We start from the raw sequence: 23,958 nt of genomic DNA on the forward strand, positions 1-23,958 counted from the left end.
ATTATCATTAAATCACATTCTACTGAAATTATGAGGAGATCATTGAATATAGTTGTATACGGTTTGTGTCAAATATACCAAGTCTACCGTGATTAGGGAAGTGGTTTATTTGTTTACCTGTATGAGTCATGGTGGTGAAGACAATTTGGGCTCTGTGACTTTTCAGCCTCATCTGGCCCCAGTAGGCCACTGTCTGGACAGACAGGAAGTAGGAAGTAGCAGGCAGCAAACCCAGCAGCCACAGCTCACACTGCGCCTATAACACATTTATAAACGGGAACATTAGCGGAGAAGTTTTATTGGCCGTTGGAAACGGTGCTTCTGGGCTCCAGCGGTGTGTCAGTCCGCTGGAGCGGACAGTCCAGACCTGTTCTACATTACTCTGCTGTTTGACTGACAGCTCATTAACAGACTTTTAGTCAATCAGGTATGTCTGTCTGCTCGGGTATGAGGTAGTCACAACAAAGAGATGGTTGGATGATAACAAGTGTGTGTGTGTGTGCGTGCGTGCGTGCGTGCGTGCGTGCGTGCGTGCGTGCGTGCGTGCGTGCGTGCGTGCGTGTGCGTGCGTGCGTGCGTGTACACTTAAGACAGAATGAGACAAAAGCAAGTTAAAAGCAGTTTCTTAGTGACGTGTAGACAAAATGGTTATGGAGTATTTCCATTACCCTTAAGATAGAAAAAAACATGTGGCCTGTACAGCTGTGTCTGTGTGTGTCTGTGTGTGTGTGTATGTAAAACACACACACACACACATACACTGTTTTTCTGTTGTGGTGCATAATGTCAGTGAATATTATATGCAAGAGGTTGATGTATATTTTAAAGCACCGATTTGTTCCTCCAACTTGCCCTTTTACTTCAGGATTGTTGCTAAACCTCTCAAAGTATAATCATGTGCTAAAAGCAATAACACGTCACTTCTTTCCGTGATATAAAAAACTAATTCACACAGAAATGTTATTCCGCTCCTTATCTACCTGTTGTGACGCTGCTGACTGTGTGTGTGTGCCTCAGTTAAATTCCAGGCGTCCCAGCCGAGCAGAACTAGAGGAGCAGACGAGAGATAAATGGCCCCACCGGGCTCAGTCTGGGATCGCCATAACTATGCAGGATAGCCAGGTCCATACCGGAGTGCCTGCATTCAAATCTCCAAGCTCCGATATTTAAGATTATTTTTTTCTCTACTCTGGATGTGAATATATATTAGAACAGTTAAGCGTGTCTAAAGCTGATGGATCCTTTGCAAAGATTACTGTTCCAGAATTCAAGGAAGAAATGTTTAGTCGCTGCACAGGCAATCATAAGCGTTGCCCCAGAGCTGTAATATGGGTGATGTTTACTGTGATTATGGGTACTTTGGCACTGCTGACTGGACTGGCATGTATTGTGAGTATATTACATCACCATGATAATCATGATGGTAAAATCCACCCTCTTGACTGTTATAAACACCATTACATATAATTTAAAAAATACAGCAAGAAACCTATTGTATTTCTTAAGAAGTTACTCTTTGAGTTGAGAAACACCGGGCGCAGCCTTGCGGCTACAGTAACACTCATCTAGACATAAACCCAATCTCTGCACACATCTCATGCTTTCCTTCTATAACTGAACACTCACTCACTAATGCCCCTGTGCTGTAATGACTAGCATGTTGTCAGTACATTTCCATATGCTTTGACTTGAGTCAAACATGTTATTCAAATGCTAGAAAGCCACTTCTCTCAGCTGTCAGTCAATCTACATTTGACAAAATTGTCATGTTATTTCAATGCTATGAAGCCCTACTTGCATGTCGTTATAGTACTCTAACAAAGTTATGACCCATTAAGATAACAGCATGTCTGTCTGAAGAAAATATTGGCTTTTCAGATCTACAAGGAACATATGTATGTAGAAAAGTAAAAGTGTGTATGCATCAGGTAACATCCTAACCCATAGAGAGAAGTTATATTATCTCTGAAAGTTTCAATAAACTCTGGTTGGATGTAAAGTTTCCAGAGCGCAAAACAATGTGCATGTTAGGGATTTAAGCCAGAAGTGCACCCCTAGTCATAGAATTTGTAGTACGTGTAATGATGTTTAGTGTTAGAATTATAGTTTGTGTGTTATTAGATATTAGTTATTACATTAACATGTTAGATGAAGTGAATGCAATTTCAATCAAACACAATTCATAGTCATTTAAATCATATAAACACTGTACACATTAACATTCTGTCACAATGTGATGTTAAAACCTGGGGACGGATGCCAATTGCCGTTCTTTATGGATTTCTCCCAATTTTATCCCCAAGGAGGGTTTTTTGGGAGTTTTTTCTCCTGTCAGGTAATAAAATGAACAACTTATTGCGAGGCAGCCGACTGAGGCAAATGTCTTGAAAATTGAACCACATGAACTGTCTTAGATCTTATGATGAAGTGTGATGAGCGGTGATCATTAATGATGGGTTGTTGTAATGAAAGTGTACTAGTTATAAGATAAGACTTAAACGATGTATGCTTTGTTAAATTCACTCATTGAGGCATAAAGCCAACTGTATCTACATTGAGTGCATTGGAATGTGAGGGACAGCTAGTACAGTGAGGTTTCAGGTTACAGCTGCAGCATCACACCTCGACGTGAAGGGGACAATGGAGGAGGTGACCCTTTGGAGAAGAGGCCAATGACATTCAAATGCACCAAGGAAGACACACCTCAAGAGGTTTCAAAGGGCCATGGCGGGGAAAAGACTGTTAGAATTTCTCCTGCAGCCGCGTTGATAAGTCACTTTAGACTTGCTCAGAGGATTCTCTATTTCGCGAAATATTCCACTGTTCGCTTAGTATTTCACTTTGTAATTGTAATCCCTATTATGTTGTTCAGTTATTAAATAACTTTTGATTTTTGAATTTAAACGAATTGACTCATTCGTGTCCTCGTTTCCGGCCGGGACGAGAACCAGGAGTGAGGCCTCCCTCGAGAGCTTCCGAAACCTTAACATGCATCAAAGCTATGCTCATTACATTCATTTCAATTTTTTATTCAGATGTCTGATCAGTTCCACTCTTCCTCCACCTAATTCTCGTTTATCTTTTTTAACTGGCTATAAGTGGATGAATAAGAGATTCTTTAATTTGAAGTATCCATTCCTGTTTTTTTTCCCCCATTTACGCATATGACGGCAAAACTCAAATGCACACAACATACAAGTTGCTATTGTTATATTAAAATAAGTCTTTCCAAGTCACACCGACACCTACATTTGCATTTTGTCTGTTTGAGACGTGTAGGACCCTACAAAATCACAGCCATGAGACAACAAGGAATGTGTGTGTGTTCGCTGAATTGGTTTACAGACCTTGTAAAATGTCTCAGGTGCAGCTATATAGACCTTGTGCACACTGGGGGTGTGTGTGTGTGTGCTTTTAATTTATTCTTTGAAAGAACTCATTTGAATTGAACCTACAAACTGAAGAGTGCCTTTCAAGAGTTGCGACATTCTGCCCGTTAATCACTTCAAAGTGTTTTAGGGTTAAAACACGGTTTTACGGTGAATTAAATAGTCTTATATGTTACTTAACTTATAAGTAACATATAAGAATATAAGAGTCTTATATAATACTTAACATTATTAGCTTATTTGCTTGCCAAGAATGAACTGAGAAGTTCTCTTTTCTTGCAGTCTTATTGTCACCTGAGGATCAGCGGAGACAACACAGTTCATGATTCTGGGCAAGAGAAAGCAGCATATAATCCCATGGGCCATTTTTATCATTTAGTATTTTGGACAGATTTACAGATGAGATATAACCTGTTGAGTTGTGAGCTTTAGAGGTGCTGGTAAGCAGATTTTCTAACCTTTTGACGTGACCGAAAAAGTTTCCACCCACTTCCAATCTTTAAGATAAGCTAACGGTCCCCTGGCTCTGCCTTCATATTTATCATACAGACGTAAGCATCGTAATCTTCTCATTTAACACTTGGCAAGAAAGGGTATATTTCCCCGAATGCTGAACTGTTTCTTACAGGCTAAACTTTGGTCCATGGGTTGGGTGGGCGGGTTTGTGGGTCCCTATAAGTACAGGTGTGGCCGTATATGTGTATCTGAATATACTGCACAGAAAGGAGAAAAAACATAAATGGGGACGGTAATAAATAGTAATGAAAAAATGAAATCCCTATACAATCTCAGTATGATTCGGTTTATTAAAATGTCTCCTTACCCCTTGAGTAATTCTGCTGCTGCTTTCCTTTTTACTCTGCTCTGGTGTGCGTGAGTGTGTACGTCGTGTGTGCATATTATTGTGCACAGTGTGCGTGTGTGTATGCAACGTTTGTGTGTGTTTGTGCGCTGTGTGTGCGTGGCGAGACATCCAGGTGATTCTGTAGTTGTGGACCGGCAGGTCTCCCTCCCTCGGGGGCTCCCAGCTTAAAAACACCGCCACCGTGACTCCACTTCCCCCCGACCTGAGGAGAAACAACCACATGTCATCAGACATCACCACAATACGGATGCAAACAAATGTCAAAGAAAAAGTCAAGTGTCCTATCTTTTATTCCTTCTCTGTACACAATTCATCATCATCTTGGTTATTAGGTGTTCAATTACAAAATTGCTGGTAATCCAAAACATGGTCTGAACTTTATTTGTGTGTTGTAATGCTAATGAGGTCAGATAGAGGATGCCGCAATATGATTGGAAGAAGGTTTGGGGATGAACTGTAACTTGCATGCAGCACTGACACACAACCTTCTGAAAGGATGCATAGCTACCAATCCAGCGCCATTGAATACCATCGATCTATCTTATCATATTTCATTTAATCAGCATACCTCTTAGTGAGCTGCGGGCCTGTTTGGGAAGCTGTCCAGTCCAGAGTTTGGTTGCTCACTCTGACATTAATTGGTGGTTCTGGAGGTGAAGGGTCTGCAGTGAGAGAGAGAAATGCAGTCAAGAGAGAAATCATATTGGTTGGTACTTTTCTCAGCCCTGGGTAGCACATGCATGTCAGAGCTTCTTTAATGGGGATTTGGGGAGTTGGAGAGAGACTACAGTCCATAAATCAAATAAAACTGTAAAAGACGAGAAGACATCCGCTGTCCAATGCCAGGTCATCTATTGCTCACGGCAACAAAACACGGATATTTAGCAAAGACTAATTGGGGTTAAGCTCATGATTCCTACAACGCAGATGCAGTTCAACAGCTTGACCGAATAGTCAAATAACTGAATTTTAATTCATTACAGCTCAGCAAAATAGAGATGTCATTCTGGGGGGCAAAAGGAGAATTTCCTATTCCCCTTAGTCCCATTCAAGTCTTCAAAGCCAATTAGATTAACAGCGTCAAAGCTGAGGGATACTTGAGCCCGACGCTGCCCTTTTCAGTAGCTACTACATCACAAACCAAAGGCAACCTCCACTAGTCACTGTTGGCCTCCATGATTAAATCCTGAGGTTGCTGCTCTTTCAGCACTGGCTCTGTATCTCATTAGAAACTCAACCCCAATCCTGTGTTTGATTAAAACAACTAAATGTATCTGATTAGAACTACATCCCCCATGGCAGGCCTCCCACAGGCTTCAGGCTGCGCTCGGCTGACTCCGGTGCAGAGATCAAAGTTAAGGCAGCAGGGTGAGTTTGGAGGACCTGGCTTGTGTGTGTTCGTGGTTCGTATTCGGAATAAGCAGGGTGTATTTCAACGCCAGCGGTAGAACAGAACCTAAACACACTGAGGGCTTTTTCCACTGTGTGTCTCTTTTTCAATGAGTGGATTTCTGTCCATTGTTTCATTAGATGAAGACATCAAACTCTTCTGAACCAGACATTCCCTGGTTATTACGGCAGGCAGGTACAGCGCAACCCTCATATCTGAATAGGAAAGGGAGCATTTGGAATTCTTATTCGCTCTCTGGTTAGCATCAGTTCACAATGGAGGAACTCAAACCATGCTGACATCTGCAAACTTCCTGATCTGACCCTTGACCTCCAGCCCCCGACTAATCAGACCATTGAACTGGAAACACAAGACGGACTCCTTTGAATAAAGAAGTCTGTGTCTTTAACCTTTAACCCTGGTCCTCAACACTCACACACACACACACATGCACGCACACACGCACACACACGCACACACAGTCTTAGATGATTAATTGTATATTTGGGAATATAAGCTTGCTGGCTTTCTGCAGAGTTAAATACTGGGCGCAGATTCCATGCTAATTTATGTCCATTGTAGGTGACACTACAGCCAATAACCCGTTAGCTAAGCGTTGAAGAAAGACTGGAAATAGAGGAAAACTGAAAAAAATCCACCAAACATCACCAATAAAGCTCAATCCATTCGCAAGAAAAACGCAGGCCGGTGATTTGGAGTTTAGTTTACATGACAGCACAGTAATGTTTCTGCCATTTGTGATCTTTAAATAGAGCACAAGAGTATTTTAATCTTCAAGGAAGTCAATATTGTTTATATGTTATATGTTGATACATTTAATTATTTCACATTGTCCTCAGTGATGTAGTAATTGTAAGCACCATCACTGGGTTGAAATAGATTTCTCATTTCTGATTTCTTTTAATTTTTGAATTGTGGTTTGCTAAACACAGTCAGACTCAGATACCCTTGATCCTCCTTTCGTAAGAGAAAAAAATAAACTCTGGCTTATATACAGGCCAGAGAAGTGTAATTTGACATTATGGACAGAATCACCTAACCTGGTGATGGACAACCAGGGGCTGACAGAATGGTTTCCGTAAAACATTCCTCAGCTTGTATATTCACTATATTACATAATGAATTCTAGTAGTTTTTTCTTTGTTGAGGGCAGTGGAAAATCTAAGACACCTCTTCATAATCTCCTTGATGTGCTCAACTGATAAAGACCCCTTTTTTCCAAAGCTCGGTCCAACCTGAAGTCATTATTCAAATGCCGACGAGCTTCAGCCTATCATGGCAGGGGATTCATATCCCTAGCCAATCCTGGCACAACACCAATATGACCTAAGCCTGCTAAGCATTAGAGCGAAGACCTCCTACAGTGTCAGCATGTGTGTGTGTGTGTGTGGGTGTTGTCTAACAAACCTCCAACAGGGATTTATCACTGATAAATGAATGAGTAGTGGTTGTGGTTGGCCTACTGTATACATTTATATGTGTGGGTATGTGCATTTGAAATTACGTATTTTGCCTGTTCATTTCTGCTGGGTGTGCAAAACGTATCCATCAACTCTAATGTGTAAAATAAATATGGAGAACGTGGAAGGAGAAGACGGGTTTCCCTGAGGTTCGGACTTGTCTTCAGAGAAAAGTAGCATCTCTCATGAAAGGATATGTATGGAACGAGAGAAAATAAGAGCACGTGTTGAAACTGAGTTTGTACTACCTTTAGTGGAGATGTAGTGTTTGCTGGGTGTGGTGAAGCCTCTGCTGCCGTGGCTGTTGATGGCTGCTACCCTGAACTGGTACCAGCGATGAGGCCTCAAATCCAACAGAACCACATCTTCAGAGAGCGTCTACAAATACAAATACATCACAAATAACTATGACATCCGAGAAATACTTTTGTTCAAAAGCCTTCTCACTACTTCTCTCCATCCGACAGAAACAATTTCCCATGATTCAATAAAGATTTAACAGTAACTTAACATCCCTCCAAAATGTGTTTTTGCTGACCACCGGTCGTTTAACGTTTTACTTTATTACAGGGATGTAAAGGTGTACTGTGACATTACAATCTTTCGAAGTACACAAATAGATCTCTTGCTGAGAGCTTTTGAAGAATGGTACTACTCTCCAGTCTGTGCTACAGCCAGACGCGATTAGCTTAGCTTAGCATAAAGACTGGAAACAGGTGGGCAAACGGTTATGGGGCTTTGATCAGCAGAAACAAAACCTGCCTCTAAAGCTCACTAACAAACTATCGCTCAGTTTTGTTGAAGCTCTGCCAACAGAAGTGTACTGGACTATTACTTGGACTGCATCCAGCTCAGGTATGGTGCAGATGTTAAACAAATTAGATGCAAGGCCTTAATTGGAGCTTTAGAGGTGCTGGTGGGCACGCCGTCTGATGTCTGGACAGAACCGTCTAATTTCCCCAAATTTTTAAATACTTTTTTTTTAACAATTAAACTGCTGGAGTTTTTTTTATGGAAAACACAATATTTTCCTAACTATGGTTGAAATTGCAAACAATTTACATGATTTGTCTCCGACGGTGCAAATTCAATTAACTACTCAAAATCTACTCATCCCCCCAACACACATACACAAACACACACACACACACACACACACACACACACACACACACACACACAAGCTGCCATCTATTTAAGTCTATAATGAGCGTTCAGTCATTCAGAGTCAGCCGGTGGAACGACTGTGGCTGCCTGTGGTTCCTTTTAAAGCTCTGCTTATTTATCTAACCTCACACAGCCACACACATAGGCGGACGTACGGTGCGCGCGCACACACACACACACACGCAGGCGTACGGTTTACCCTGGCAGAGTAAGAGACGGCCAGGGTTGGAGAGGTTTAGACAGCAAGGCAGCAGACTGATGAGGTGGAAATAGAGTCTAAAATCCATCTCCATATTTGAGAAGTTTCATCATTCGAGTCAAATTTAGAGTTATGAGTTAAAGATATGTTATAAACTTTGTGGGGATGTTCCATTGTTAAAGGCACAGCATTTTTATAGCTTCAATGACTGACAATGACAATCAGTTACGTGTCATATTGTTATGTCTTTGTTTTCTTCACGCTGTAAGCTTTCCTACGTCAACTATTGTCCCCCAATAACCTAAAGACAGAATGTTCTCTTTTAATAATAAAAGACAACTCAAAATGTTCATAAATAAAGACTCTGGGGGGTGATAGCTACTGTACAGTAGTTACCATGGCAACGGTGGTCCATGGAGAGGCATGGTCTTCACTGGGATGAATCCCGGCATTCCAGCGGGACTGGAGCATGTAAACGACCGGCTCCACGGTGACATTGAACTTTGACACCCACACTACCTTCACACGGCCCTCTGGATCCTCCGCAAAGCTCATCTCTCTGCGAGGCTTCAGAGGGACACCTGGAGGAAATCATGGAAGCATCAACCATGAAGGCAGAAAAGGAAAGACATGTAAATAACACATAAAACAATTTGATTGTGGCGTCTTAAGGATAAAATTGTACAATATTGTTTACAGATTTGTTGATTGACATGTAAATAAAGTAACTTCACTATCAACTTAGTGACACAAGGAATAGGTGATACATGGACCGCACACATTAAGTAGTCAGTCAATTTAAAACTAGTAAGTAAACTAATAAAAGGTTGATGAAAAAATTGGTAATGCAAAACATGTCAAACCGTATTTCTCTGTGTTTGACAAACAGGCAGTTTGTCCTCCTGAAGAGCTCCACTCAGGGAAGCGGACAATATTTAAGGATCTTCATTACATCAAATTTCATTGCTTCCATTTGGCTGACACTTTTGAACAGAGTACACAAGTACATTTAAACACAATAGGAATAAGAGCCCTAAAAAAGACAATAGAGCCCACAAGATTAAAAAAAAGACAACAAGCCCCAAACAGCCTCCTTTACCTTTATATAGATTGGCTGGGGCTTGGCAAGTGTGTCCACAGCCATTAGGGCAGCATTTCCTGGAGGACGGACAATGCTTATCCAGCGAGCAGCTCTCCACGCAGGCTGCAGCGAATCCAGTGGCTCGCTGAGGGGGAGGGCAGTCCCCTTGGCGAGACAACCTCAGCGAGGTCAGAAACTCTCTGCTCGTCACACACTCTGTCTGCTTCTGAGAGAGTGAACAGGGGGGGCTGTTATTTTTACAGTTGTCACGCAATGGAAATAATGTGTAAATATGAACACACGTGGAGAGAAGGACACAACGCAGAGGTGAAAGTGTTTCCTTTGGTAAACTCCTGCGGACTCTTTAAAGGCAGACTTGTCTGAGTGTGTGTCTGTGTGTGCATATACGCCTGCGTCTGTGCACATGGCTGCAAATCATCAAAATGTAAACACAAGTTTTAGCAAACAGCTCTGAATCGTCCTGTGTTCCCAACCAGCCAGCCAGTCAGCCTTCCAGACAGTAACATGCTTCAGCTATTGTGATGAAAAACTTATCTGAAGACCTTGGCTTGAGAAATAATAATTTAGGGCCAGACACACATTACACACTTATAACTGCAGCAAACTCACGCATATACAATGTCACAAAAATGTTATGCATAGCACACATGAGCTTGCATAAACCGACATAGGAATGCTCATTCATGGCATTCACAGTCAAAAAGCAGCTTCGTGGTGACAACAAAAGTACGTTTCTGGTGCAGGAGGCACACCGCCACCAAGGGTGCAGTCCCACACAGAGACACACGGACACAAACACATAGACACACAGTTATAAACTATGCAAGCTCTTTCTGTCTTACCTCACAAGACTTTGGAGAAAGCACCTTCCTGGTTTCCAACAGTTCTTTGCATGGTTGAAGGCACTGCACATAAAAAGACAAATAGAAATAAGCAAAAAAATGATGCATACGGCACAAGTAACGGTTTTATAATCAAAACCTGTCAGAATAAAACATGATAAATTAAGAAAATCTAGACCAAAAGCATTAGTTCAACATTGGAGCGTCTACTTATTTCCTCAATTTATAGTATGTTAGTTGAGAGAATCTGAGTCTGTCTGTTTAATATATAGTTACAGACTGCAGCTTAGCACAAAGACTGGAGATAGCTAGCCTGACGCTGACCAATGGAAACCAAATCCACCAACAAGCACCTCTAAAGCGGGTTTTTCATATTTTGTTTGTTTAATTTGAAACAATGCGCCTGAAGGTTTCTTTGCTGTGTTTTCTGTCACTTGTAATCCATAAAAAAGAGAATTTTTCTTCATGTATTGTTTTGAATTTTTTTTTGGAGTGAAGAGACAAAAAATAAAATGTAACATAGTCAGACACACATAGAGGTGCAGTAAAAGGCAGTGTGCTAGGTCTGCTGTATCCCCTGTTTCCAGTCTAACGAACTACAGCCGTATGTTTAAAATCAACTTATGAGAGTGTAACTCCAGAAAGTTAAAATAAAATATTTCCAAAACTGCCTATTCCGTAAAGTAGCTTAGGCGTAAAGAAATAGGTTTTAGCATTGCAGAGCTCTGTGTGAGCAGGTAGGTAAAACTGAGGAAATACACCCGCCTAGAGCACACATGCACACACTCATCTGGTTTGCCACCTCAGTGAACTTGTGAATGATGGCTCTTAGCAAATTAAACCCAGACAACATATAAAAACTGCGGTTTTCACCCCAAACCTCCACCCCCGTCCTCTCTCTCCCGCTCCCTCCGTCTGTCTCCTTCAGCTCCCCAGTGTGCCTGGCTTTAATCATTTTTACAATATATTCCATCTCACTGATTCCCGGGAACAAATAGAATCAACAAAAAGCAATAAAACCTGCTTTTTCACACAAAAATAGCTACTGTCGGAAAACGTGTTCTCCAAATAGGCCCGTTTGCGCATTTACTGGACAAATGCTACGGAGTAACTTCTCGCTGGCTTATTTTAGCATCAAAAAACTAAAGACCATGAAGACACATGTGCTGGTTTCATCACCTGGTGGATGTGGGCGTGAAGCATGATAGCTCTTTAATGTTGTTATTGGCTCATATCATTCAAGTCATGGTAGGAAAAGTTTGGTCTAGCATGAATTGATAGTCCACCTCCAAAGTGTCCCTACTGAGTATTAAACACTCAGCAGGCTCAAAGCGTGGCAGTGAGACGTTTGCAGATGGATTCTCCACAGGGCTGTGGTCAGCTTAGAATTACGTGGGCTATAATGGACACCAAAAGTGACAATATAAAAGTAAAAATAAGGGAACCAATGACAAAAGCACCTTCTCTGTTGTGCTTATATGCGCTTCACTAAAATCAATGCACATCTTTAAGGCACAATGGTTTTCTCTCTTCTTTTTAATGACTATAAAACTTAAACTTGCTGACTCCTAATGTCTCAGCTTTTGTATTCTGTTTGATGAATAGGTAAACAAATCTGTAAATGAAGCTGGTTTGCCGGCTATTTCAAATCTAGCTGTCCTCGTCCTCGTTCTAATATTCTTAGGTCACATAATACCTCCAACCCCAACAACAAACCCTTTTTAAGGGCAGTTAATGCTTGGAATTTACTACCTCCTCACATAACTCATACAGGTAATATTCTGTTATTTAAAAAACAATTAAAGGCGCACCTCAGGCCGTTAACATCTTGGCGTTTTTCATTGCTTTGCACTCATCTGATTCTTCATACTAGATTACTGATGCACTGGACAACATACATCCTAATCCTCAACTGCACTATCTGACTGTATTATTGATTATTACTATTTTTAACTGTTTGATTTACGTCATGTTCTACATGCTTTGTATGGACCCCAGGAAGCTTAGCGGCCGCTGAGGTGTCCGCTAAAGGGGATCCAGTAAACACGTACTCACGCACACGCATGCACGCTGCATCCAAAATCCCCTTTCCTCCTTTGCCGCCACTTTAATCAGTTACAGACATGTTTAATTTTTCATACCCTCCCCTGTTCCTCTCTCCCCTCCCCTCCCCTTTCCACAATCCTCTGTTCTTTTGGTCTCCTGTCTTCACATTATCGCTCCTCTGCTTCTCCTTGACCTCTAATCACTTCCGTGCTGCCTTTCTCTACCTCCTTCCTTGCCTCACCATAAGACCTCCCCTGACATCCTTCATCTGCTCTCCCTTTCCTCCAGGGCTAATTGTTGGTTGTTTATCATTTTAATACAGAGCACCTTGTGTAACAGAAGTATAAAATGGTCTGAAATGGTTGTAAAAAAGTCTGTTCTGAAGTTGTGGTGGTGAAGGTTGTGATACTTCCATAGCTCTACATTGAGCATACCTCCAACATTTTAGCACCGCCCAAATATTAATGCAATAACAATGATAATCCAGTAATTCATTCAACAGTTAAATAAATGCTATGGATTGTTTGATATTTAGAGTTCGTTTTGCTAGTAATACTAATAATCCTTTATTTTACTCATGTTAATGGGACCTATTCAACGCAAACCATTTGCATGTTACATAGTAGTTTATGTTGCTTTTACTTAAGTGATAATCATAAGTATTAGTGTACATTCGATAGGGAGAGAAAGGCAGGAGGAAGAGAAGGAGTCGAAGAAGATTGATGCTGAAAACACACATTACACTCAAATATCAGTCAGACTTTATAAATGCCTGAAAAGTACACGCATTACATTAGTGTAAGAGGAGCTGAGAGACAAACGGACACTTCTGGCCTTGAAGGCGACATGATGAGTTATGTGTGTGAGAGAGAGAGAGAGAGCGGTAGACACTGATCACAGGTCAGAGAAGTTAGCGCCTCACACACCACCACACTGTAACAGCAGGGCTTTCATTAATTGCCGCGATTATAATTAATCACAAACACACACACACACACACACACACACACACCTCGTCTCTCGCCCGTCCTCTGGCCTTCCCTGCTGTTTTATGGCCTCACCTGCCACGATAGAGGGGTGACAGCTACACTCAGCGAGAGGGAGGAGAGGAAATAGGCGAGGGAGGGGAGGAGAGATATGGTTTCAGAGTGGATAGGAGGAGGGGAGGGGCGGCGAAGTGAGTGTCAGTTGAAAAGTAGAGATGAAAGACAAATAGTGAAACGATTCCAGAGAAAAGGGAGCGAGAACGAGAGAGAGAGAGAGACAAAGAAATACAGCCCGAGACCAGATGTGCTCACTCTTCATGTACAATTTGTTCAGTGGCTGCAATGTGAAAACTCCTTATGTTCATTTTTGTGTTCAACTTGTTGATCCATAACCAGTTCAATTGAACAAACATCCACCCGTTATCCACTTAACGAAAGAATCCAAAGTTGTCTACACACAAGCTGTCCTGTAGCGGGTTAGCAATGCCTGTGCTCGATCTCAGGGGACCTAGATGACATGTAGTCATATTTATAATATTTCTTTATTTATATGTGGTGAAACGGCACATTTGAAGCTACGGTTTGAAATCCCCGTGTTTTACGTTTGGATGTCTTGGTTTTAGGCCGTCCACACCTTTGTTTTGTTTTCCGCCAGCAGTGACACAGGAGGTGGAGGCTAAGTTGACAAAACACTGAACAAGACATTTTAAAGGGATTCAAAATTATGCAATTATTTCATCAGTTGAACACACTCTGTGGAAGGATCTAAGTTCTAAGACAAGAAAACCAAGACCCGACAACGGCTTCGTGAGGACCTGTCAATCACGAGGTAACCATGCCCTGAAGCAATGGTTCCCAAACTTTTTCTGTCAGGGCCCCGCTTTGAGGATAAAGCGGCATTGTAACCTGAGCGGCTCTGGGGGGGCGTGGTTAGAACACAACGCATGTCCAGTCCTCATGTCACTTTCGCTTTTTTTTGTGTGTTAGGGTCGGTGATGAAGCCGCGACCCCTCTGTCGGAAGGGTACCTTTAGGTCAGTTTGCGAACCACTGCCCTAAGGTACTCTGCTTTCACGTCCATCTTACTCTAGACCTCTTTTTGCAACCAGAGGAGTCGCCCCCTGCTGTCTTTTAGGAAGAACGCAGGTTAAAGGCAAGTCCTCATCAGCTTCCCTTTTTAGAACTGGAGGTTCTGCTTCCAACATAAGGTTTCTGTTTGAAGTTTCTTCTTCTTTAAGTTGTTCTCTTATTCGCCACATTAAACACAAAGCATAACTGGAAAGTTATAGAAAAAGTTCTATTTGCAAAAATAAATTCGTCAGAACTCAAAATTGGACCTGGAGACACACATTGTGACGTGAAGTTTTGTGGTTAAAGGTATAATGAAAAACATAGAGGGCCACTCCAAACTACAGGAGCATAACTGCATGAAAATTACAAAATAAAAATAATTGTAGCACTTATTTGTGACTTATCTGAGACTAATTTGGCAAAAATATATTTTTGAAATGATCAGTAACTGTAATATTGCATGGCTGCTTAACCTGTAACGCGTAATGATTTTGTGTTCACTCAAAAAGTGTGATCCTTGTAGCAAAACTCGTTTCGGCTCGTCTCCTTGGCCTATGTCTTACTTTACACCTGCAGAGGCAGAGAATTTTCACCGCAAAACAGAGGCGCGCTTCCACGGGCGGCAAAAACGTTAGTACAGGAGGCCCTGTAGTAAAAAAGTAGCACAACAAATTCCTCTAAAAAACATATACAACAACCCAGAGCTAACATCAGTCAGGAGCATGTGGGAGGAGAGGAAAAGCTGCAGCAAAGGGAACCGAGGAAAAGATCAGGAGTAGAGTCAAAGAGACAAATGCTTTGCGTTGGTTTAGTGGTTAACTTCCTCACCTCTCAAAACACATGGGCCCACAATGACCTCAGAGAAAATCCTGAGGGGGATTTCTCTCTCTCTCATGAAAAGCCGAAAATCTAAACACAGAATCAATCTGGAGCAGATTTGAAAACCTGTTCTATTCCCTCAATGCCCGGCGAACACGAGCTGATACTTATTATTGATACGTATTTTGACAAAACGATATCAGTAACGTGCATATAAGTACAACTAGAGCTCTAATGTACAGTATGACGGGACACTTAGGCATCCAGAAACTATTCCATCTGCGATTACAAGTAATGTGATCCTCCCAATGAGGAATGAACAATGGGGAGACGATAAGAGGGAAAGTAACAGTGACTTGATAGCTCTGTTCTTTGTTCTGCGTCTGACCTGTTTGTTGGTGGACATCCTGCTGCCTCACACACCTGGGACACATTACTCTACTTTACATGTGTGTAACAGAGAGAGAGAGCAAGATAAAAGGAGGAGGAGAAGGACAGATTGAGGAATTGATTGAGGGCTGTAGTTCAGTTTTAGTGAACTCTCACGTGCGTTTCCATGAGAAAGGTTGACTCGTGATGTGAGACAAACCATATGTATTGAGGCAACATCTGCTCGGTGTGCGTTTGTGCGTCTTCAAACCGACAGCCTCCGGGCCCTTGCGTAACAAAAGGAACAGATGAAGCGTCCTCAATGAAACCATGCTAACCTCCGTCCCTTTTTTTTTTACCTCATTCCTTTTGTACTCCTGAACATGAAGGCATTCCAACCCCTTTTTTAAAATTCTCTAACTTTGTGTAACTGAGAATATCATTTCCTGCAGCTCTACTTAACTGTCTCCTATATATCCTGACATTAAAGCTGTTCAAAGAAAAGCCTGTGAACAATGTCCCGTAGCACCAAGTAACATTGGGACCGAATCCCCTGGATGTCTGCTCCGATCCGTTTATCCAGGAATCAGGTCATTCTCGTGCTGCCCTGTCTGCCTGTAACCTGTCGGTGTGCCTGCAGGTATTGGAGGTAGTTTGATGCCGAGGTTCATCGGCAGAGTGGAAACATCTGATCTCATCAGCAACACTGTCAACGCCAGCGGGCCCCGTTTCCAGCGTCTCGATTGAAATCTCCTCTTTGAGTCTCTCTCTCTCTTTCCTCCCTGAAACGCTGCTTTGGTGTTTTGTGAACGTGGTGGTTTGTCCTACAACATTGCATGCGTTCTGACTCCACAAGCCAATATTAGTTCACCTCTTTTGTTGCCTTTAAGTTATTACAGCATCGTTGTTCATTTACTTGGCTGTTTGTCCTCGCGGTTGTCATGGCTGTGCGGCTTGGTTTGTGATATAAACGAATTTCAAATTAAATGTCTCCAGTCTTGCAGTGTTTGATACAGGTTAAGTGTTTTATTTTGGATGCTTGCAATTGGACAATATTTAGTATCACGTTGGCTTCTGTCTACATTTCTAAAATTGAGGTATAGTGTTTTGTTTACCAAGACTCTCATTTTCATACAAGCAGTCGAGACTAGTGGAGTTAAAATGACGTGTTACCTATTTGATGCCATTTCCTTTTACTACAAGAACCGAAACGCAGTGGCAGCTATGGTTGGAGAGAGACTAAAACATCTGGAGAAGTCCTACTCTATTAATTGGACAGCTGCAGTAGGAATCGGCTAAATACATATTTGGACTTGACGATGGATGATGATAAGAACTCATGAGATCACAATATTTAGGAAAATCCATCCTGAGGGGAACATGAACATCTGTATTAGCTGTTTCAGTCCAGAGCAAAGTGGTGAACAAAACTGAATCGCATTGTAATCCCTCTGGCCAAGAGCGGGACTCAAATGTTTATAAACTCTCTCTATAGTTGGTTAGAAGTTGTTGTTGGGATCTATCATTTAACTCCTTTAACAATAATGTTACTCGAACAAATGTAGAATGCATAATAGAGAAGCAGGAACATTAGTTAGTCAATAATACAATAATTTAGTGGACTGTGCTCGTTGTATATTGCTCCCAAAGTGCATAATGAATTTTCACAAACTCACCAGCCTTAAATATCTCCTGCACATCCTGTTAACAAATACACACACCAGGGAGCATTAAACAGTGAGGGATATCCCCCGCTTCATATTTCATTACTTTGATTAATCTTTGGAAATTAGGGCTGAGGACTGGGATACTTGCTTTTTTCTTCTAATTTATTTGTGTTGGGCGGCTACAAATTGGGCTGCGTCCACTTTCAACAGACTGTAAAAACGGTAAGAAAATAATGACTGCAATTCAAAAGGAGCAAGAAGAGACACTGCGTGTCTGTGCAGTATCAGCCTGTCTGAGGGGGGAAATTGTGGCAGCCTTCGCAGGGACTGTTGGTGGACGGTGGTTACAGCACAGTGCCACGCTGCTATTCACACATGTACAAAAGCAAGACACAAAGCCAAGGCAATAAAATGCAGGAGTAGAAAATATTTTCTCAATTTCGCTCTGTTGTTGTTGTTGAAATCTAAATATTAGGAACAGAAACAAAGGAAGGGAGAGAGGGAAGGAAGGGATATAGTGATATGTTTGGGTAAGGTCAAAGGAGCTGTGTGTGTGTGTGTGAGTTTGCTCAGTGCGGTATCCACTGAAACGGTCTGTTGGTGGGAGCTCTGGAGGGGGGGCGGGGGGGGGGGCGAGCTCTGTTGCTCATATTAGCCCCAACTGACCTCCATCGCCACACGCGCTGCCCATATACACGCTGCACAGACTATATCGCTCTCACGTCTGCCTCTTTTCTTTGCCTCCAACTGAGCATTTGTGGAAAAGCCTGGAAGCGTTACAAGAAATGACTCAGGTGTGCTTTCAGCCCGGATCAAGCTTTTAGGTCTGAACCACGAATGGAGAGTTCAGAAAGCACATCAATAAGAAACCAGACAGAATCTTTCAACAAGTCATTAATATTGAGCAAGGTCAGTAAGTAAAACGTCATGGTGGACAGATATTTCACAGACATTGTTTTGGCTGCAGATTACACAGCATCATCCTTCAGTCCATAAAATACTTTCTGGTACATTATTTGTTTAGTAATGGCAATTTTCTTTTTCAGTCTAAAGATCCTTTTCTTGTTTTTACAATCATCTATTTTCGTCTTGTAGTCTTTCTGAATTAAAACATGATGACCTGCAAGAAACTATGGAGTGCAGGTTGTGTCTTATTCCAAATCTTTGGACAGCGTTGTGAAACACCAGCAGAAACGTCCAGGAAGCTGCAACACGCCGGACCTGCAGCTGAGACGGGCAGCTAAATATACAGCGCATGGAAACTCCTCTTGAATCAAACAATGAAATAACACACGCACACACACATGGTGAAGCCTCCTGGCAGGCAGTGCTAAGTGCATAAACAGGGGATTATTTTTGCTCCAGGTTGGATGGATGATGAGGATATAAAAGGAAGATGTTATTTGAACTTAAAACAACAGAAGACGTGTGGCAGAGAGTTAAGATTGCAAAGAAAGACTCTCTCTCCCTCAGAGTTGGAGAGGGACCCGTCAGGTGTGTTCGGGTTTTCTCGTTGTCTGCTAGCATACTTATGGCTACTTACTACGGTCAAAAAATCAAGAACGCCTTTCAGGGTTGCTCCTTTTTAGTGAATCAGTCAGCATGATTCTTCGCGGAGACTCAGTTTTCTGTCGATCAACTATACTATTGCACCCGTTATCGGGACAACTACACAAGTAGATGGAAATGTAGTACAAAGATGCCTATCTATAATATAAACATAACATGGAGGTTTATGGTTTTGGCCGTCTGGTCTTTCCTCCTACATTGAGGAATTGGTTTTAGGGTTATGACTGGTTTAAGAACAGGGTTACGGGACAGAGATGTTTCTTTTTGAGTACGCCTTCAGGAAATTGAATGAACGTCAGTAAAATATATTTAAGAGTAAAGTTGTGCAAGCGTGTGTGCACGAGTATTTACCTGCGCGCAGCGTCTGTGGTTTTCACACCAAACCAGAACTTGGTCACTCTGTAAAGACAGAAAGAGAAATAAACAGAGTGAAATAAACCTTTACCAGACAAGCCTTGTGTTTACCACATTCTGCCCACATTTGACCCATTTGTGCGAAGGCTCCGTCTAACATACCAAGAGACAGAAAGCTAAATATTGTTAATAAAAAGGTCAGCATAACCAGAGTAAACCTGACCGAAAGACAGTCAACCTTTCCCATTTACTAAATTATCCTGTGGGCACGAAATGACTTAAGAGACTGGGTGTGTGGTTGCTGCACCAGGCAAAGGCCACGTCAAATGGTGAGATGTATTTTCATGTGTGTGTGTGTCTGCACAGTTACTGCTAAGTGAGTCAAGACCACCAGTAAACACGGCTACTCTGACCACCGTGACATGGAGTGATGTCATCTCATGACCACGGGGGCAAAAATACAGAACAATCAAACCGATTCCTCGTCCTCAGGTCCCTTCCACATTTATAAATGGACGTTCAAACCAAACAAAACACATTTAAAGAAAAACTCATCCACACTTGAATGCAAAGGACCGCACAAATCTATGAGGTGTGCAACACGTATCCTTTATCCTGTATCCTACAACAAGGCTTCCATTTGCTTGTTTGTTTGAAATCAAAGTAAAGAAGTTAAACATGTTCATATATAAAGTAAAGCACAAACAATACTTGTTTTGACAATATCTATTTAACTATATACACACATATATAGTTAAATAGATATCAACTTAAACAACCAATTAGCAAATTGTTTTGTGATTTATTAGCTCTAATTATTGCTTCCCATGAAGTGATTTGGTTTGATTTACGTTCAACCCTTTTTACTTAAATGGTTTGGATGAGGATGGAAACCCTGTCAGCTGTTTTTAGGAGAGTGAGCCGGTGTGGCTCAACGGCTTCTCTTTGTTTCGTCATGCTCAGCACAATCATGATGTCATCATTCAACATCGAAACAACTATTACAATACTGGTGTGTGTGCAGTTGTGTACTGTCTATTGTCATGTGCGTGCCTGCAGGGATTGTAGGAGTCCCCAGTGTGTGTGTGGGTGTGTGTGTGTGTGTGTGTGTGTGTGTGATAAGCCTCCTTAACGACTCTCTAAGCTTTTCCTGAGCGGGCTTTGTTTAGCCTAAACCAAGCTCATCTCTTTCCACACACACACACACACCTCTCAGGGATTCTGCTCTTTTAAGTAGCCTTTGTGCTTCTGGCGCAGTGAGGGTGAAGGGGTTAGAGTTGGGGTAAAAGAGCAGAGGTTAAGGGTTAGAGATTAGGGGTTAAGGGCTTTAGCGGAACAGAAGATTTGGATTTAACTCACTTCACTTGCACCATTGAAAACAGATACTAACTATTAGTGAATAATTTGTGAAATAACTGCTAAAAAGAATCTAAATCTGACTTTGATGTATGACAATGATATAAGCTCTGTGAAGATGCTGCATGGAGCAGTCTAAAGAATTCACTGTCACTACGACAGCCAAGGATTTTAAATGAAGTGATTGTAAGATTACTGTTGTGGAGAAATTGTATCAGACATGAAAAACGGCATCATTTGTTCATTGTCATGGTTTGGCATTTTGAGAGGCTTCAGAGTCACAAGCATGTGTTATCCATTGTTTTTCCTCTGCGTTGTTATATTAATTGTTTATTTTATTACATGGGATGCACTCTATATAGCTCAGCAATATAGAATGTCACTTCAAGTTTGGGGTATTTTTTGTCAGATTTGTGTTGTAATAATTTACTAATTATGAGTAAAAACAACTATGACTCATCATGCAATTATTTTATTCATCCAAGTGACGTTTCCCACATCAGATACAGTCAAATAAGTTCTGGTCGGATGTCTTTTTTTCTGACTGTGAGACGGGGAGGGCTCCCACAATCCGACTGACTAACCATTAGTCACGCCTGATTTCTACAGAGACTGGCCATTGAGAAAAATGTGTTAAAATGGTCAGAGCTCTCTACAAATCACGTTTGCCTCATTCCTCTCCTGCTCTCACCCTTGGCCACTGCTGCAGCTGCGTAACATTGCCTCGGTCGGCCAGCTGTTGGCGGCAGTGACCAGGTGGTCAGAGAGTTTTCACAGAGACCTCAGGACTTCAAGAGTGCAACCAAAAATCATACAACAACGTTTAAAATGGTTTGCACCTTTTAAAAAGCACAAGCAGAAATTCTGTCTGTGAAACATAATTTGTTTGCATAGTGTATAAGTGTATTTCTTGCCCGTGCCAGTATGTCTTTAACACCCTTGGTTTAACAGTAATCTGTTCAAACGGGATAATACTGGGACTGCTGCTTAACAAGCCTCCCTGGATATGGAGGGGGGAGAATGAGAAAGCAGTAAGGCATAAAACGAATGGTTAAATCTCTGATGAATATATTAGTAACACGTCTGTGGGGAGGGCAGGATGGAAGGAGAGACGGATGAAAGGAGAAACACAGGACCGGCTGTCATGGTATCACTACAGAGACAGAAACACCTTTCTCCTCTGCCAACATTTTCCCTCTTTCCTCCTCTCTTCAAAGCGCTTTTTGACTACGCAAAACAGACGCCGTCAGGGAGCTACATGATACATAAAGACGGACCACGTTGCCAAGGATACGGCTCTTATAGTAGCAGTTTATATCCCACTACCGGCATCTCCAGAGGTCTGCCAACTTCTCTAAAAATGACAGGAGGGGACAAAAAAAATGGTGACAATGACATAATGTTAGATGCTTGACTGAAAGACCTGAGAGGACAGTTAAACATCTCCAGACTTTCACTTGGGAGATATAAAGCTGCTGCCCCCGCTGCTGGCCTCACATCTTCATCCCCGATCTTAATCTTTTTATACGCTCCCTTTCTTTTTCTGTCTTCCCTGCCATAACATCCCCCTGTTTCTGTCACTCCACCTCAGAACCCTCGGCAACACACGCGTTAGTGCACGTACACGTGGATTAACGCATATGCTCATTGATCCCCAGTCAATTTCATGGGACATATTTGCTGTCAGAGCCAATCAAGGCCGTTTTGATGTGTGCCGTATGGCTGTTAAATAGTGGTCAGAGTGAAGTTTTGTTGATTCTCACTGTGTGTGTGTGTGTGTGTGTGTGTGTGTGTGTGTGTGTGTGTGTGTGTGTGTGGCAAAATAGCTGCACATGTTGAGGAAAGGTTGAGACAAAGTTGGGGGAGAAAAGGGAGGATCGGATCGAGGCGAGCGGGAAAAGAGAAGAGAAGTTGGATCTGGGAGACGGAGAGGAAATGGGAGCGAGGGAGGAAGTTGAGGGGAGAGACAGACAAAAGAAGACGATAAGTGGAAATAAATATTAGTTAATAGGAACAGAAAGGAGACTGGCTGGGAATGGCACACACTACTTAAGAAACAGGATGCAATAAATTCCGCTGAAATCTCTTCATCTGGCTGTGGTTGTTTTATTATTAGGTAGCCAACTTTTAAAACTTTATTTTCATCCACAGTCGAAGATATTTTTAAACTGCATGTATGTAGCACCATACTGATTATGGTTATGCTTAAAGACGTGTGTGAGGTATTTAACTGCAAAAAAGTTTTTCTTTATTAGATATATTAAAACCAGTTCAAGAAATTTTGTGCAATTTGTAAAGCAAACGGCAGGAAACAAGCCTTGCATGAAAAATAAATCGAGTTTCAATCCATCCCGTTTTATGATCTACGGTATGACAGAGCAAAAACGTGCTAAAATACGGTTTCATTTTCATGATCGATTTCCACATGGCTGGATTTCACAACACAAAAAACTTAGTCTTAAAACTTTTTCTCCACCCTGAAAATTTGTCTCTGACACGAGAGACGTCAAGAACCAGAACCAGAACCAGCCCAGGGAGGAAGAAACACTCGCACCAAAGGACTTCCACATGCTCTGAGGACTGCTGCGTCCAAGGTGATCATTGTTTAAGAATAACACTCTGACCGCACTGGACGCAACAGCAGCAAAGAAGCAGGGACACACACACACACACAACGTGCGCAAGGCCGACATGCACACGCACAGCTGCACACACCCTTCAGTGTTTGAAAGAGAGTGAGATATAAATCCTACTTCTGCCAGATGCAGCGATAAAAAGTGACTGTGTGTTTGTGTGCATGTGAGACGAAGGCAGAGTGTGTGTAGATACTATGTGTGTGTGTGTGTGCGCGTGTTGTGGTCAGTGTTTGCGGTGAGGCGCAGTAGAGAGTCTATTCAACACGAGGCATTAACTCTGCTAATCACACCCAGATGACCCAGAAGAAATCACAGCCACAGCCAGTATCCTGACTAACTTCCACAAAACAGAATATGAAGTTCTTCCGAAAAAAGCTCATGTTGAGGTCTGAGCATTCCCGACAGAAGAGAACACCCATCTGTGTGTGTATGTGTGTGTGTGTGTAAGTGTGTGCGCGTGCGTGTGTTTCTGTGCAAGTGTGTCAACCGCAGTGTTTGTGGTGCCCCACATCCTGTAAACAACTGGAGTCACAACAAACTGGTTGTTACTCGGTCCTGAATGTTGCCTCGTTCGTCCCACAGCAGCGACGGTAAAACACCATCAATAAAAATAATCAAACTCAAAACGATCAAGACGTTATCAGAAAATGT

At 42.0% G+C, this 23,958-nt stretch overlaps 1 protein-coding gene across 1 annotated transcript in view; it reads right to left on the bottom strand.

Moving 5' to 3' along the window:
- anos1b (anosmin 1b) overlaps positions 1–23,958 on the bottom strand; it is a 32,938-nt gene that overhangs the window by 4,543 nt on the left and 4,437 nt on the right. The window contains exons 2-9 of the mRNA XM_040185372.2: positions 19,313–19,360; positions 10,436–10,498; positions 9,591–9,798; positions 8,888–9,072; positions 7,374–7,503; positions 4,823–4,916; positions 4,213–4,456; positions 118–256 (exon numbers count right to left, since the gene is read on the bottom strand). Coding sequence (XP_040041306.2) covers positions 118–256; positions 4,213–4,456; positions 4,823–4,916; positions 7,374–7,503; positions 8,888–9,072; positions 9,591–9,798; positions 10,436–10,498; positions 19,313–19,360 — 1,111 coding nt within the window. The remainder of the gene's footprint in view (positions 1–117; positions 257–4,212; positions 4,457–4,822; positions 4,917–7,373; positions 7,504–8,887; positions 9,073–9,590; positions 9,799–10,435; positions 10,499–19,312; positions 19,361–23,958) is intronic.

The sequence above is a fragment of the Gasterosteus aculeatus genome, chromosome 8 (assembly GCF_964276395.1).
Source record: "Gasterosteus aculeatus chromosome 8, fGasAcu3.hap1.1, whole genome shotgun sequence".
In the NCBI taxonomy this organism is placed as follows: Eukaryota; Metazoa; Chordata; class Actinopteri; order Perciformes; family Gasterosteidae; genus Gasterosteus; species Gasterosteus aculeatus.